General features: G+C 72.0%; 3 protein-coding genes across 3 annotated transcripts; 1 reads left to right on the forward strand and 2 right to left on the reverse strand.

Annotated features, from left to right (window-relative positions):
• Position 1: 1 nt before the first annotated feature.
• AURANDRAFT_39327 (hypothetical protein) lies at positions 2–601 on the reverse strand (the record flags this gene model as incomplete). The annotated part of the gene is made up of 2 exons (XM_009043582.1): positions 2–160; positions 375–601. Coding segments are annotated over 2 exons (360 nt in total), but the record flags the coding sequence as incomplete, so codon positions are not given.
• A 143-nt stretch (positions 602–744) lies between these two features.
• Positions 745–3074, forward strand: AURANDRAFT_33987 (hypothetical protein; the record flags this gene model as incomplete). Its single annotated transcript, XM_009043554.1, has 4 exons — positions 745–1058; positions 1106–1421; positions 1842–2006; positions 2493–3074. 4 exons carry the CDS (start codon positions 745–747, stop codon positions 3072–3074), a joined length of 1377 nt encoding a protein of 458 aa, XP_009041802.1.
• Positions 3075–6430: 3356 nt separating this feature from the next.
• Positions 6431–14328, reverse strand: AURANDRAFT_72711 (hypothetical protein; the record flags this gene model as incomplete). Its single annotated transcript, XM_009043581.1, has 5 exons — positions 6431–7192; positions 7360–7740; positions 7869–8434; positions 10275–12002; positions 13151–14328. 5 exons carry the CDS (start codon positions 14194–14196, stop codon positions 6441–6443), a joined length of 4473 nt encoding a protein of 1490 aa, XP_009041829.1.
• Between the last annotated feature and the right edge of the window lie 804 nt (positions 14329–15132).

The raw sequence follows: 15132 nt of genomic DNA on the forward strand, positions 1-15132 counted from the left end.
TCCGCGCGAACTCGTTGAGGTCGACGTCGTACTTCTTGGCCGTCTTGCCGAGGCCGTACTTCGCGATCGTCTTCAGCGCCTTCGTCGACACGCGCATCTGGACGAATTTGTTGCCCTCGGACCACCAGAGGCGGCGATCCTGGAGGTTCACCTTCTGGACCTAGAGAGCGGCGACGGGGTGAGCGCGCGGCGTCGCCGGGCGAGCGGGTGGGGCGGCGGGGGCGAGGGGGCGCGCGCCGCCGCCGGGGGCGGAGCGCGGCGGCGGGGCGGAGAGCGTCGCCGAACGGGCGCGACCGACCGTTTCCCGCGCCCCGTTCGAGGCGGGGACGACGTCGACGGCCGTCCGGCGCGCGATGGGATGTCACGAGACCCACCTTGTGGTTGCGCGTGTGGGAGAACGTCACGGTCATCGCTTTCGCGTTGCGGCGTTTGCCCGTCATATCGCAGACGCGGAACTTCATCTCCGGCGCCGCGGACGCAGTTTGTCGGACCGGCGCGACGCTAAGGGCGTTCCGGGACGTCGTGAACGACGCCCCGAGGCCGCAGAGGGCCAGGAGGAGGAGCGAGCGGGCCATCGCGGCGCACTTGCAGTCACTCAGCACAGACGTGAGTGCCTTCGCTGTCGTCGTGGCCGGGGGTCGGCCGACTCGGCCGCGGAGGCCGTCCGTGCCGCGACCTTTGCCCCCCAGCCCGCAAAGTCGTCTATGGTGGAAAGCGAGTCGTGAGGACGCAGCCCACGACGCAATGGCCCGCATCCTCACGTCGGACACGACGGACCTGTCGCCGCACGAGTTGCCGGCGACGCGGAGCGGCAAGCCGGAGAAGGACGCGCGCGAGGACGTGCTGGGCGACGGCAGCATCAAGAAGCAGCTCCTCTACGCGGGCACCAAGTCGAAGCGCAAGCCGCAGAAGGGCGACTACTGCCGCATCCACTACAACTGCGAGCTGCCCAACGGCCGCGAGATCGACAGCACGCGGGACCGGGGGCTGCCCCACCCCTTCACGCTCTACGGCAACGACAAGGTCATCGAGGGCTGGAGCCACGCCGTCGCGACCATGTGAGCAGAGCACGCCGCATCCGCGCTCGAAACGGAACTGTATGTAGGCAAAAGGGCGAGGTCGCGCGCTTCCACATCGAATCGGAGCGCGCCTACGGCCCCAAGGGCTTCACGTCCAAGGACAAGTCGACGGTGATCCCCGCGCACGCGACGCTCGTCTACGACATCGAGCTCGTGTCCTACACGAAGAACGACGACATCACGGAGGAGAAGGACGGCACGGTCCGCAAGTCCGTGACGCGGCGCGCGAAGCACGACCACTACCCGAACAAGCGCTGCGACATCGACTACTCCTACGACCTCGAGGTGCCCGGCGCGTCGAAGAGCGACCGGCTCCACGCGGGCCGCCTCACGGAGGACGAGGTGCCCGGCGTCGTCGAGGAGGAGGAGGAGGACGTCGACGCCGACGACGTCGACTGGGGCGAAAGGCCGGCGTCGAGAGCGGGAGTTTTTCTCGCGCGCGCGCGGAGAGCGGTCGCGTAGAGAGACCGGGACGACCGCCAACCACGAACTCCTCTAGGCGACGAGGCGGACCTGTTCTCGGACCTGCTCGACGGCTGCGACGGCGACCCCGTGAGCGACGAGGAGGAGTCGCCGCCGCCGCGTCCGCCGCCGGCGCGGGAGCCGCCGTCGACGGCGACGCCGCGGCGCAACGGCCACGAGTGGTGGGACCGGCGCGGCCGGGCGATCCAGAACAAGACCTTCGAGCTGCCGCCCGCGGCCGCCGCGGCCGCGGCCGTCGACCAGAAGCGGACGGGCTACGGCACGCGGCGCGTCTGGAAGGCGAGCGACCGCGAGGACGCGCCGCGGGGCCTGCGCTACGCCCTGGAGCAGATGCCCGTCGGCCAGCACGCGACGATCACGCTCGCGCCGGAGAAGGCCTTCGGCGCGACGGGCTCGAAGGCGCACGGCGTGCCCCCGGACAGCGAGGTCGTCTACCGGGTCACGGTCCACGGCTACATCGAGAACATCGAGTGCGTCAAGAACAAGCAGACGAACGTGCCCGACGAGGGCGCCGTCGTGAAGCGCATCCTCAAGCCGAACCACGACATGAAGGCCGCGAGCCCCGAGGACTTCGACACGGTCCGCGTCCGCGGCGGCGTCTGGCTCGAGTCCGACGCGTCGGGGCCGCCGCTCTACGTGCTCGGCTGCCGCGTCGACGGCGTCACGCTGCGGCCGGAGAACGACGACGTCGCCGAGTGGAAGATCCGCGAGGACCTGCAGACGGTCTTCAAGCCCGCGCCGACGACGGCGGCGGCCGCGGACGCGGCGGTCGCGCGGCCCGTCCCCGTGTGCTTCGGCCTCGAGGAGGCGGTCATGACCATGCGCGCCGACGAGGTCGCCGAGGTGACCGTGCGCGCGGACTTCGGCTACCAGACGCTCGACGCCGTGGCCGACGCCGTCAAGGGCCAAAGATTGATCCTCCGCCTCGAGCTCGTCGACTTCACGACGGAGCGCACGCCCTGGGACAGCGAGGACGCCGAGGAGCTGCTCGGCATGGCCGAGGCGCGCAAGGCCGCGGGCAACGAGCAGTTCAAGCGCGGCGACGTGCCGCGCGCGTTCCAGCACTACAAGCGCGCGACGCACGCGACGGGCGTCATCCTCCTGTCCTTCGACCACGAGCGCACGAAGGAGGGCGACGAGGCCGAGGAGAAGATCACGATCCACGCCGCGGACGGGCCCAAGCGGCGCGCGCGGCGCCTCGAGTGCTCCGTGAAGGCGAACATGGCCGCGTGCCACGTGAAACTGGGCGAGTGGAAGAAGTGCAAGGATATTTGTTTGGAGATCCTCGAGCACGAGGACCACAACGCCAAGGCCCACTACCGGCTGGGCATCGCCTACGAGCACTTCCACGACCAGTGGGACCTCGCCGCGCTCGAGTTCAAGAAGTGCCTCGAGGACGACCCGAAGAACAGGGACGCGGCCGCGCGCCTCGCCCGCGTCGAGAAGAAGATCAAGGGCCAGAACTCCAAGGACCGCAAGCGCGCGGGCTTCATGTTCAGTAAGGCCGTGTAGGATCAAATGCGGCTCGTTGAAGGTCTCGTTGACGTCGACGTTGCACAGAGCTCTGCGGCGCCATCGAGAGCGCCGCCGCCGTCGAGACGAGACGCATGCTTCGCGCGCAGCTGTGCTACGTCGCATCGATGTCCGCCGCAGCGCTCAGCGCCGCGCCGCAACGCGTCCTCTGCTACGGCGACAGCCTCACCGCCGGCACGAGCCCGCCGCTGGACCAGGACTACCCCTACGCGCCGGTACTCGAGGCCGCATTAGGATCGTCCGTCCTCGTCCGCCATCGCGGCCTGCCCGGCGCGACGGCCGCGGGCATGCTCGACGTGCTCGACGACGAGCAGCGGGGCCTCCGCGCGCTGCTGAAGCGCGCGGAGCCGGCGCTCTGCGTCATCCTCGCGGGCACGAACGACCTGAGCTACGAGCCCGACGCGGCGACGATCGCGAGCTCCGTCGTCGGCCTCCACGAGCTCGCGCACGGCCTCGGCGTGCCGACGGTCTGCGTCGGCATCCCGCCGTCGCAGTGGCAGGCCACGGCGCCCGAGGCCGCGGAGCGAGCCGCGGCCGTCAACCGCGAGCTGCGGGCGTGGTGCGCGGACCGCGGCGTCTTCGCGGCCTACGCCGACCACCCCATCGCCGCGTGGAACCCCGGCGACGAGCGCTGGGCGCCCGACGGCCTCCACTTCTCGCCCGACGGCTACCGCCTCTGCGGCGAGGGCCTCGCGGACGTCGTCCGGCGGCGCCTCAAGCGCAGCGGAAGATGAAGGACCCCGACGCCGCGGCATAACTATGACGACGCGGGCACATCCCGCCGCAGCTGCGCCATGTGGGCCTCGAAGAGGCGCTCGCGCTCGCGGGGGTCGAGCGCGCCCGTGACGACGTGCCTCCGGAGGACCTCGTCGGCCTCGCGCCACTCGACGCCGACGTGCCGCGCGTCGTAGAAGTGGGCCCGGAGGAGCTCGTTGAACTTCTCGACGAAGGCCGCGTCGAAGGTGCCCATGAGGTAGCGCACGAGCGACGCGGAACACACGGCCGTCGTCTCCAGGAGCGCGTCGAAGGCCTCGCGGTCCCGGCCCGCGTCCGCGGCGGCGTAGCGCGAGACCTCGTCGCGCGCGAGGCGCTCGCGGGAACGCGCGCCGAGGGCCTCGTCGTCGAGGCCCAACAGGAGCACTCGCGAATCGTCAGCAGCAACAGTCGCGAAGTCGCCGAGTTCGCGGACCGACTGCTCGCAGGCCTTCGGCGAGCTCGAGCACGGCGGCCCGCGTCGCGCCGTCGGCGCAGACAATTAAGTCGTAGGCGCTCAGGTCCGACGCGTCGAGCGCCGCGCCTTCGGCGTTGGCGCGCGCCGCGTCGAAGCCGCACGACGTCAGCACGGCCGCGAGGCGCGCGTCGACGCCGGCCTCGAGCGCCGTCGCGTTGATCGTCGCCGCGTGCGGATAGATCCACCAGCCGGCGTCGCCCCAGGCGGCGAGCTGCTCCGTCAAACACTCGGCTATCCGCGCGCGCTGGTTGTCGTCGTCGACGAAGAGCACTTGGAAATGAAAGCGCGACGCGTCGAGGTTTAAAGAGGAAACGCGCGAGCTGCGCCACTCGGCGAGGACGCTGGATGGCGTCAAGGCGTCGCAGCACAGAACGCTAGCGAGCAGCGCACGCAGCAGCAGCGTCGATGCAGTCGCGCGCAGCGCTGGGCTCGACGAGGTCGGCCACGCGAGCGCCATAATGCCTCACGCTTATTATTGAAAGGTCAACATCGACGATGTTGACCAAGTTATTGAAGGGGGAGCACACCCGAAGATCCCGCCGGGGAAGGCGCGGGCGGAGGCCTAGCCGGGGATCTGGCGAACCACACCGGCCCCCTCCTCCACCCTGAAGATCGTGCGCGCACTCGGGACGGAGGCGGCGGTACACTCGCGCCACGCCTGGTACCACCGCCACGCCGAGAGCACGCCGGGACTGGCGCAAGGCAGTAGCATCCTGAGTCGCCTCATTCAGACGACACTCAACGGACTCTCCGTGGACCGGGGGAGGTTGAGAACGAAGGCACCCGCACCCGACGGGCAGGACGTCCGGCTCGACTAGGCCGATTCAACCTCAGGACCACAAGTGGCTAGCCGAGGGCACCGCCGAAGAGGACACCCGTAGTCAGCGGGACCGAAGAGAGCAAAGACGCCGACGAAGAGAGCGAAGACGCCGACGTCGACGGAGCCGCACACAGCGCCACGCTACGAAGAGACGCTGCAGAATGCAGAGAAACGAATGGACACGGGCACATCGAAGCCCGCACACCGAAGCCATCAAGGGCGCCGACCCCACCAGCTCCCCCCAAGACTCACGCCGAAGGCATCCGAACGAAGCGAGCGCGCGCGGCAGCCCCCCGGGCCCGTGGGCGACGTCGCGCCGACGGCCAAGCACTGCAAGCTCTCGCGCTCGGCGCCCCGCCGCCCAATCGACGCGCGCAGCGGGGTGCTCCTCCCCGAGCGCCCCCCGGAGCCGACGCGGCGAGCCCCACCACCGGCCGCTGCGCGAAACCACCCCCGCGCACCCTCCGATGTTGCATGTCATATTGACCTAGCAGCCCGCGCTCGTGACTCGGGTCTGGGATGGCTAGTCTCTTCGCGACATCGCGTCTGATGCCCAAGCATGGACAGAAGCTGACTCGCCAGGCCGAGGGCGTCATCGCCCATGTGCGCACGCTGCAGCGCGGCGGCGGCGACGGCCGCTCGCTGGTGCGCGCGGCGTCGGAGCTGGCGGACTTCGCGGCCTGTGGCTACCGTTCCTTTACCGTGAAGGCCGGCGCCGTGCCGCTGCTCGTCGCGCTGCTCGAGAGCGGGAGCGAAGACGCCAAGGACCAGGCCGCGCGGGCGCTGTCGTACCTCGCGACCGACAAGTCCGGTCCGCCCGCGCTGCTGCGAGCCGGAGGCGTCGCGCCGCTCGTGGCGCTCCTCCGGAGCGGCGGCTACCGCACGAAGGAGTTCGCCGCGCGCGCTCTCCGGAACCTCGCGTACGACGAGGCCGGCAACGCTGCGATCGTGGCGATCGGCATCGCTCCTCTGGTGGACGTCGCGAACGGCGGCGGCCGCTACGCCAACACGGCGGCGGCGACGGCGCTCTCCATCCTCGCGCTGAGCAACGAGGACGCGTACGTCGCGATGGCGGAGGCCAGCGGCGCGCTCGTGCAGCTCGCGCTGGGCGGCTTCGTCGATGTCGCGCGCCAGCGTTGGATGGCCGGCGCCGCGGCGCGGGCCACGGCCGCGCGGATCCTCGCGGCGCGCCGCGCGGTCGTCGTGCGCAAGTGCGTCGAGACGGCGGTCCCGGAGGAGATCGCGGGCGTCGTCGCGTCGTTCCTCGCGCGCTGGGGCTAAGAGCTAAGCACCCTCAGCTTAGGATCGCGTTCGTCGTCGCCGCGGCGGCGTCCGCGGCGGCCGCGGAGACCGCGCCGTCCCTCGCGACGACGGCGCTCCAGAGCGCGTGGGGCCCGTCGTGCGCCGCGTCGTCGGAGAGGTCCCGCCACGTCGCCGACGACAGGACCCAGGAGCCGCGGCTCACCTCGGCCAGGAGCTGGTCCGCGCTCCACACGGCGACGCCGCTCCACGCGAGCGCCTCCGCGCGCCACGTCGGCCCGTGCAGGTCCCAGACCTTGCGCAGGAGGGGCACGGCGCCGACGAAGGCGCGGCTCGGCCCGCCGGCCTCCGTCGCGTCGGGCCGCCAGGGCACGACGTCGCCGACGGCCGCGCGCAGCGCGGCGTCGTCGGGCCCGGCGTCGTCGGAGCCCTCGGGCCGCCAGAGCATGAGCAGGCCCAGGGGCTCGTTGCGGTAGACGGGCCCGCCGCTGAAGAGCGTCGTCTTGACGCCGCGGCGCCGGAGCTTTTCGACGCCCGCGCGCGCGCGGCGCAGCGCCGCGGGCTCGCGGCCGGACGCGTCGCCGTCGGAGTCGTCGGAGTCGTCGTCCGACTCGGACTCGGACTCGGCCGCGGCGTCCGGCGCCGCGGCGTCCGGCGCCGCGGCCGCGGGCGCCGGCGCGGCCGCGGCCGGCGCCGGCGGCGCGGCCGCGGCGCCGTCGCGCAGGGACCGGAGCCAGCTCAGGCGCCGCCGCCGCCCGTCGTCCTCGTCGGCCTCGCCGTCGTCGCCTGGGCAGGACAAGAGACCGAAATTCCCAACTTCAAAGGCTCCTAGCTCGGCCGTTTTCCACTCGTTTCGGCTGATTTTTGGACGAGCGATCATCTCTCGGAGCGCTCTCGACGCGTGGATGCTTTTTCCGGAACGTGCGCGCGCGGAACACTCACGTTGAAGCGACGTTGAATCACCCTTGTCCTGCCCTGGTCGTCGCCGAGGACGCGGACCTCGCGCGTGAGGTTCGCGGCGACGATCGCGTCGCTGCCGTCGGAGCCCGACCCGTCGCCGACGAAGAGGACGACGAAGCAGCCCTTGTGCCAGTGGCGCTGGGCCCGCGCGCGCAGGACCGCGGCCATGAGCGACGCCATCGTGCCGACGCGCGGCGGCGCCTCGCGCGGCCGCGTCGGCGCCGGCGGCGCGGACGCGCGCGGCGGCGACAGCATGGCCCGGAGCCGCGACACGAGCGACGGGCGCGGGGCGGGCCGAGCGGCGGCCGCGGCCTCGGCCTCGGCCTCGGCGCGCTCGCGCTGCGCCGCGCGCTCGTCGTCGCCCTCGCCCTCGCCTGGGCAGCAAAAGAGAGATTCAACGTCGCTTCAACGTGAGAGTTCCGCGCGCGCGCGTTCCGGAAAAAGCATCCACGCTTCGAGACCGTTCCGAGAGACGATCGCTCGTCCAAAAATCAGCCAAAACGAGTGAAAAACGGCCGAGAAAGGAGCCTTTGAAGTTGGGAATTTCGCTCTCTTTTGCTGCCCTCGCCCTCGCGGAGCACGAGCGCCTCGACGTCCGCGCGCGCGGCCGACTGGGAGATGAGGCAGCCCACGCGCATCTTCGACCGCAGGGCCGGCTCGTCGAGGTCCGCCTCGGCCGCGGGGCGGTAGCGCGGCGCGGTCCGCACGCGCCGCGCGAACATCTCGCGCCGCGGCGCCGCGGTCGTCCACCGCGCCCTGCAGACGTTGCACTCGCGGCGCGCCTTCGGGTAGCGGCCCTGGCGCCACTGGTTGAGGCAGTCGAGGTGGACCCAGGCGTTGCACAGGCAGGCGCGCACGAGCGTCTCGGGCTCGTCGGAGTCGAAGCAGATGCGGCACTGCCTCGGGCCGTCGTCCTCGAGGGACGCCTCCGCCTCGGCCGGCGCCTTCTCCTCGCCCTCCGGGGGCTGCGACGCCGCCGGGGGCGCCTCGGGGAGGACCGCCGCCGGGCTCCCGCCCGCGGGGCAGCCCGGGAGCGCCGGGAGGGGCTCCTTGTCGGCGTCCATGCGGCTGGGAGAGCTCGGTTTTTAGCGCGAGGCGATGTTGAAGCGCTCTCAGCCTCTCCTTGGCCTCGACGTAGAGCTAGCTGCTCTCCGCATTGCACACCAGCGCGCCGCACACGCGCGCAGCGCACACTTCCAAAAATGGCGGCGATGAAGCCGCGCGTCACGCTCCTCGACTACGGCGCGGGCAACGTGCGCAGCGTTGTCAACGCCTTGGAGCTCCTGGGCTGCGACGTGTCCCTCGTGCGCACGGCCGCGGACGTGCTCGGCGCGGAGATCCTCGTCTTCCCCGGCGTCGGGTGCTTCGGCGCGGCCATGGACGCGCTCGAGGCGCTGGACGTCGCGGACGCGCTCCGCGCGTACCTCGGCGACGCGGACCGTCCGTTCCTCGGCATCTGCCTCGGCATGCAGCTCCTCTTCGGCGCTTCCGAGGAGACGCCCGGCGCCCGGGGTTTGGGCGTCGTCGACGGCGACGTGACGCTCTTCGAACCGTCGGACGGCGCCGTCGTGCCGTCGATGGGCTGGAACGAGGCGCTCGGGCTCGACCCCGCGGCGGGCCTCTTCGAGCCGCGCGAGCGCTACTACTTCGTCCACTCCTACAAGGTGAGCCGCTGCGACCCGGCCTGGCGCGCGACGGTCACGGACTACGGCGGCGTCCGCTACACGTCGGCGCTGGCGAACGGGCGCCGCGTCGCGTGCCAGTTCCACCCCGAGAAGTCCGGGCCCAAGGGTCTCGCGCTGCTGGACCGCTTCGTCACGCGGAGCCGCGGCGCGACGGCGTTGCCGAGTTTAGGCGCGCCCCTGCCGTCGTCGACGACGACCCTCATGGCGCCGCGCGTCATCTCCGCGCTCGACGTCCGGTCGAACGACGCGGGCGATCTGGTCGTCACCAAGGGCGACGGCTACGACGTGCGGGAGAAGGCCGAGGGCGGCGCCGTGCGCAACCTGGGCAAGCCCGTGGACCTGTGCGCGCGCTACTACGACGAGGGCGCCGACGAGATCTGCGTGCTCAACATCTGCGCGTTCAAAGGGGAGGCCGCGGGCGACCTGCCGCTGCTCGGCGTGCTGCGGGCGGCGTCCGAGCGCTGCTTCGTGCCCCTGACCATCGGCGGCGGCGTCCGCGACTACACGGCGCGGGACGGGAGCGCCGTGTCGGCGCTGGACGTCGCGTCGGCCTACTTCCGCGCGGGCGCGGACAAGGTCGGCGTCGGCAGCGACGCCGTCGCCGCGGCGCTGGCCTACTACGCCGGCGGCGACGGGTCGAAGACGTCGCTCAGGCGCATCGCCACCCAGTACGGCCGCCAGGCCGTCGTCGTGTCCATCGACCCGAAACGCGTCTGGCTCGCGGCCGGCGAGGCGCCGCCGGCGTTCCCGGGCCTCCCGGCGGCCGCCGTCGCGGACCACGCCAAGTTCCGGGGCCCCAACGGCGAGACGCGCTGCTGGTACCGCGCGACGACGGGCGGCGGGCGCAGGGACGCCGACCTCGACGTCGCCGCGCTCGCGGCCGCGGCGGAGGCGCTGGGCGCGGGCGAGTTCATGGTCAACTGCATCGACTGCGACGGCAAGGGCGACGGCTACGACCTCGAGCTCCTCAAGATCGTCAAGCGCTCCGTCGCCGTGCCCGTGATCGCGTCGAGCGGCGCCGGCGAGCCCGCGCACTTCGCGGAGGCGTTCGAACTCGCGCGCGCGGACGCCGCGCTCGCCGCGGGCATCTTCCACCGCCGGGAGGTCGCCATCGCCGCAGTCAAGGCCCACCTCAAGGGGCGCGGCATCCTCGTGCGCGACTAAGCAATTAGGGCGGGTTCGCGTCGGTGTAGAAGGGCTTCTCGCGCTGCCGCGTCGCCCACTTGGGGTCGACGTGGCCGCGCGGGTGGTCCATGGCGTGGGCCACGGGCGGCGGCGGCGCGTTGCCGAGGATGGCGTCGCTGAGCTTCTCGGCGACCATGATCGTCGGCGCGTTGAGGTTGCCGTTCGTGATGGACGGGAACAGCGACGCGTCGACGACCCGAAGCCCTTCCGCCCCGACCACGCGCCCCTCGGCGTCGCAGACGGCGCCGGCGTCGTCGCCCATGCGGCAGGTGCCGCAGGGGTGGTAGGCCGACTCGAGGTGCTCGCGGAGGTACGCGTCGATTTGCTCGTCCGTCGCGCACGACGCGCCCGGCGTCACCTCCTCGACGCCCTCGAGGTCCATGTGGCCGACGAGCTCGCGCGCGAGGCGCAGCGCCGCGCGGTAGTCCGTCCAGTCGTCGTCGTGGCTCATGTAGGCGAAGTCGACGGCCGGCGCGGTTTCCACGTCCGGCGACGCGGCCGCGACGGCGCCGCGCGCCTTGGACCGGTTGCAGCCCACGTGGAGCTGGAAGGAGTGGCCCGAGGCCGTGTGGGGCACCGTGACGCCGTCGTAGGACACGGCCACGGGCAGGAAGTGGAACTGGACGTCCGGGTACTCCTTGCCCGCCGCGGATCTCACGAAACCGCCGGCCTCGAAGTGGTTCGTCGCGCCGAGGCCGTCGCGCCGCAGGAGCCAGCGCAGGCCGATGAGGAGCTTGCGCCAGGGCGCGAGGTACGGCGCCAGCGACCCGCTCGCGACGGCGAACTGGAAGTAGAACTCGAGGTGGTCCTGGAGGTTCGAACCGACGCCGTCCGCCGCGACGACCACGTCGACGCCGAGGCTTTCCAGCAGGTCCGCGGGGCCGACGCCGGAGATTTGCAGGAGCTGGGGCGTCGCGATGGCGCCCGCGCAGAGGATGACCTCCTTCTCCGCCTCGAAGCGCCGGCCGTCGGTGGTCGCGACGGCGACGGCGCGCGTCCCGTCGAACTCGACCCGGGCCGCGCGCGCGCCCGTGACGACGCTGAGCGCGTCGTGGGCGTCCATGGCCGGCTCGAGGTAGGCCGCGAAGGTCGAGCAGCGCTCGCCCCTGCGGGGGCCCTCGTGGAAGACCGTCATCGGCATTGGGGCTAAACCTTCTTGCCTCCGGCCGTTGTAATCCGCCACCCTCCCGTAGCCAGCGGCGTCGCCCGCGGCCTGGAAGGCCTCGTAGAGCGGCGTGCCCAGGGCGTTGGCGCCGTCCGTGACGTGGAGCGGGCCGCCGCGGCCCCGGAGGCCGTCCGCGTCGTCGCCGGCCCAGTGCTCCATCTTCTTAAAGTAGGGCGCGACGTCGACCCAGCGCCAGCCCCGGCAGCCGGCGTCGGCCCAGGCCTCGTAGTCTAAGGCGTGGCCCCGCACGTAGACCATGCCGTTGATGGACGACGACCCGCCGAGGCCCCGGCCGCGCGGGCAGGACACGCGTTTCCCGTCGAGCGCGGGCGACGGCGCGGTCTCGTAGGCCCAGTTCCAGCGGCCCCAGTGCATGGGCATGCTCAGCGCCGTCGGCATGCGCGTCAGGATGGACAAGGGCCCGCGCAGCGTCGACGCGTCGCCGGCCTCGAGCAGCGTCACCGACGCGCCGCCTTCCGCCAGGCGGCTCGCGACGACGCAGCCGGCGGACCCGGCGCCGACGACGACGTAGTCCGATTTCGTCGAGGAGGAGAAGGCCGCATGTTGGCGCAGCCGCAAACGGCGCGCAAGCGCGAGCGGTCTTCCCATCGCGCAGAATTTGCCGCAAGGGAATCTTCAACAACTTAGTCATTGAACACTCATTGAACCATCGGGGCAGCACGATGCGCGCAGCGCTCGCGGCCCTCGTCGCGGCGCTCTCACTCGCGCTCGCGAATGGCGACGGCGTGGCCGTGCTGCTCGTCGGCGCGGACAAGCGCCCGGGCTACGACGAGCGCATGGCGACGCTGCACTTCACGGCCATGCGCGACGACGTCGTCGTCCCGCTCGGGGCCGACGTCTTCGTCACGTCCGACGCCTGCCCCAGCGACGACGGCCTGAAGACGCTGGCGAATCTCGCCACGTCCTACTTCGGGAGCGCCCTCGCGGGCGTCGGCGCCGTCGCGGCCGCGCGGCCGTCGGGCGACTGCGCGGTCTTTCCCCCGGGCACGAACACGAAGCCGTGGATCCAGTGGTACCGCCTCGAGAAGTGCTGGGCGCTCATGGAGGCCCAGGAAGCGAAACGCGGCGCCACGTACGACGTCGTCGTGAAGCTCCGCTCGGACGCGACGCCGCGGCCGTGGCCCGCGCGCGCCGACGCGGTCGCGGACGCGGCCGCGCGGCGCGACGTCGTGCACGCGGCGACGGACCACGTCTTCTACGGGTCTCGAAAGGCCATGGCCGTCGCCTGCCACACCTTCTCCGCCATCGGAAACGTCTTCACGGGCGGCGGCGCGCACGCGCGCGACCGGTTCCTGCCGATTTCCGCGCCGGCGCTCCGGGACACGCTGCGGTCCCTCGACGCCAACGCCTTCAGCAAGCGCACGTGGCAGTCCTACAGCAAGGCCGGCGTACTGTACTTTCCCGTGGTGTTGCCGGGCGACGCGCGGGACCCGGCCGCGATGGCCGCGAATCTGGACGCGGCCGTCGCGTCGGGGATGACCTACGTCGACGCGTCGACCGCGCGCTTCGACTTCGGCGCCATGGCCGAGGGCGGCGACAAGGAGGTCGGGCGCTTCGTGACGGAGAAGGACTTTCTCGTGTGGCTCCTGCACAACAACGTGACGATCTGCGACCTCGACGGCGGCGAAACGTACCTCTACAAGGGCCGGTCCATCCGGCGGCCCACGCGGCCCTGCGGGGGGTAACGCGCTTATGAGCCCGAGCTGGGGGGTCGCGCATTCGCTTCACTTCTTGGCCGCGTCGCCGTTCTTCGGGGAGAGCGCGTCGAAGATGTTGATGCCGCTGTCCTCGTCGACGAAGAAGTCGGTGAGCTGCTGCTCGGAGAGGAGGCCGTCGCCGTCGGCGCCGAGGCCGTCGGCGGCGCCGCGCTTCGCGCGCCCGCCCTTCTCGTTGCGCTTGAACTCGACGATGGCCTTGGCGAGCGACTTGAGCCGCCCCTTGGGCTTGGGCCGCTCCTCCGCGCCGTAAACGCCGTGTTTGAGGTCGTGGGAGAGCTGGTCGAAGAGGGTCATCTTCGCCTGCTTGTCGAGGGACTGGGCGAGCTTCTCGGCGACGACGGCGCGCACCTTGGGGTGGAGCCCGCCGAGTAGGGCGACGGCGAGCTCCGCCTGGCGCTCGGGCGACGGGCTCGGGTCCGTCACGGCCGCGAGCTGCGCGAAGAGGGGCAGCGAGTGGCCGCCGTCGCCGTCGCCGCGGGACCGCTTCGCCGCCGGGTCCGACGACGCGTCGCCGTCGAGCGCGCGCTTGGACCCGTCGCCGTCCTTGTCCTCGACGCGCGGCTTCGACATGATCTCGATGGGCACGGACCGCGAGCCGCGGATGGGCGCGTCCGCCGGCCCGGCGACGAGGATGAAGCGCTGGTTCTGGTGGTGGCTGCTCAGGTCGTTGATGCGCACTTTCAGGGTGGCCGCGTCGCCGGGGTCCATCTCGAGCATCGGCTTGCTCTCCTCGGCGAGCTCGAAGAGCGGCACCTGGCGGTTCATGTTCTTGCTCTGGTTGAAGAAGCCGACCTGGATCTCGCCGGAGCTGCAGAGCGGGTCCACGAGGGGCTCCGTCGCCGCCTCGTAGAGCAGCCAGAGCGCGAGGCTCAGGTGCTCCTTCGTCGCGTTCGACACCGCGAGGTACATCCAGTTGCTGTTGCCGCCCATGTCCTTGTACCACGTGAAGGACCCCTGCTTCATGCCGCCCTCGAAGCAGTTCTTCCCGCGCTTGTTCTGGGCCGCGGAGATGGACGCGATGCGCACGGCCGTCGACCCGGGCGCGCCCTCCTCCATGCTGTTGGACGGCGACGCCGCCGCCGCCTTGCGAGTGCGCGGAGAAACGATGGTTTTGCCTTCTGCGCCTTCGAGCGCGTGCGCGGAAGCGCGGGTGCGACGGCGACGCGGCGCGGCGAGCGCGGCGCGAACGGCGTCGGTGCTCGTGGCACCGGAGCGGCGCGGCGCCCGGCTTGCCCGGGCGACTTGAATTGCGACTTGAAGTGCGACTTGGGACGTTCACCGCGGCACCAGTCCTCGGCCGCGGAGGCTCCGCGGGACGGTAAGCTAAACTAAGAACCCGCTCTACGCGTCCCGCGCGCTCCCGCGCGCGCCCTAGCGCCAGCGGCGCTTCTCGGCCTCGGCCGCGCGCTTGCCCTTGCGGTCGTCGCCGCCGCCGGCGTCGCCGGATTTCGCGAGGTCCGCGGCGTAGGGCGTCCGCATGGCGGCGAGGTACTCGGAGAGGTGGCGCATGCGCGCGACGTCCTTCTCGCGCCAGATGCACTCCATGTCCCAGGCGCGCTTGCGGCGCGGGCTCAGCGCCGCGGACTCGCGGCGCTCGCGCGCCTCGCGCTGCGACTCGGGCAGGGGCTTCGCGAGCGGGTGCTTGTGGTCCCGCAGGTGGACCTCGTCGTCGCCGGCGGCGGCGGAGTCGGGCGTCGCGGCGAAGACGCTGTGGTGCGGCGACCGCATGGGCCGCGCCTGGGCCGCGGGCTTGGCCGCGGGCGCGTCGCCGGCGTCGGAGCCCTTCTCGGAGCCCTCCTTCGCGCTCGCCGGCGGCGCGGCCGACGCCGGGAGGTTCAGCTGCTTGAGGTCCTGGGACGTGAGCGTCGCCTTGCCGTCCTTGGCCTTGACGGCCTTGCCGGCCCGCTTGGACTGCGCGGACGCGCGGCGGCCGCGGTCCGCGGGCTCGTCGTCGTCCTGGGCCTTCTTCTTCTGTCCGTGGGCGGCCGCGCG

The sequence above is a fragment of the Aureococcus anophagefferens genome, assembly GCF_000186865.1.
Source record: "Aureococcus anophagefferens unplaced genomic scaffold AURANscaffold_58, whole genome shotgun sequence".
In the NCBI taxonomy this organism is placed as follows: Eukaryota; class Pelagophyceae; order Pelagomonadales; family Pelagomonadaceae; genus Aureococcus; species Aureococcus anophagefferens.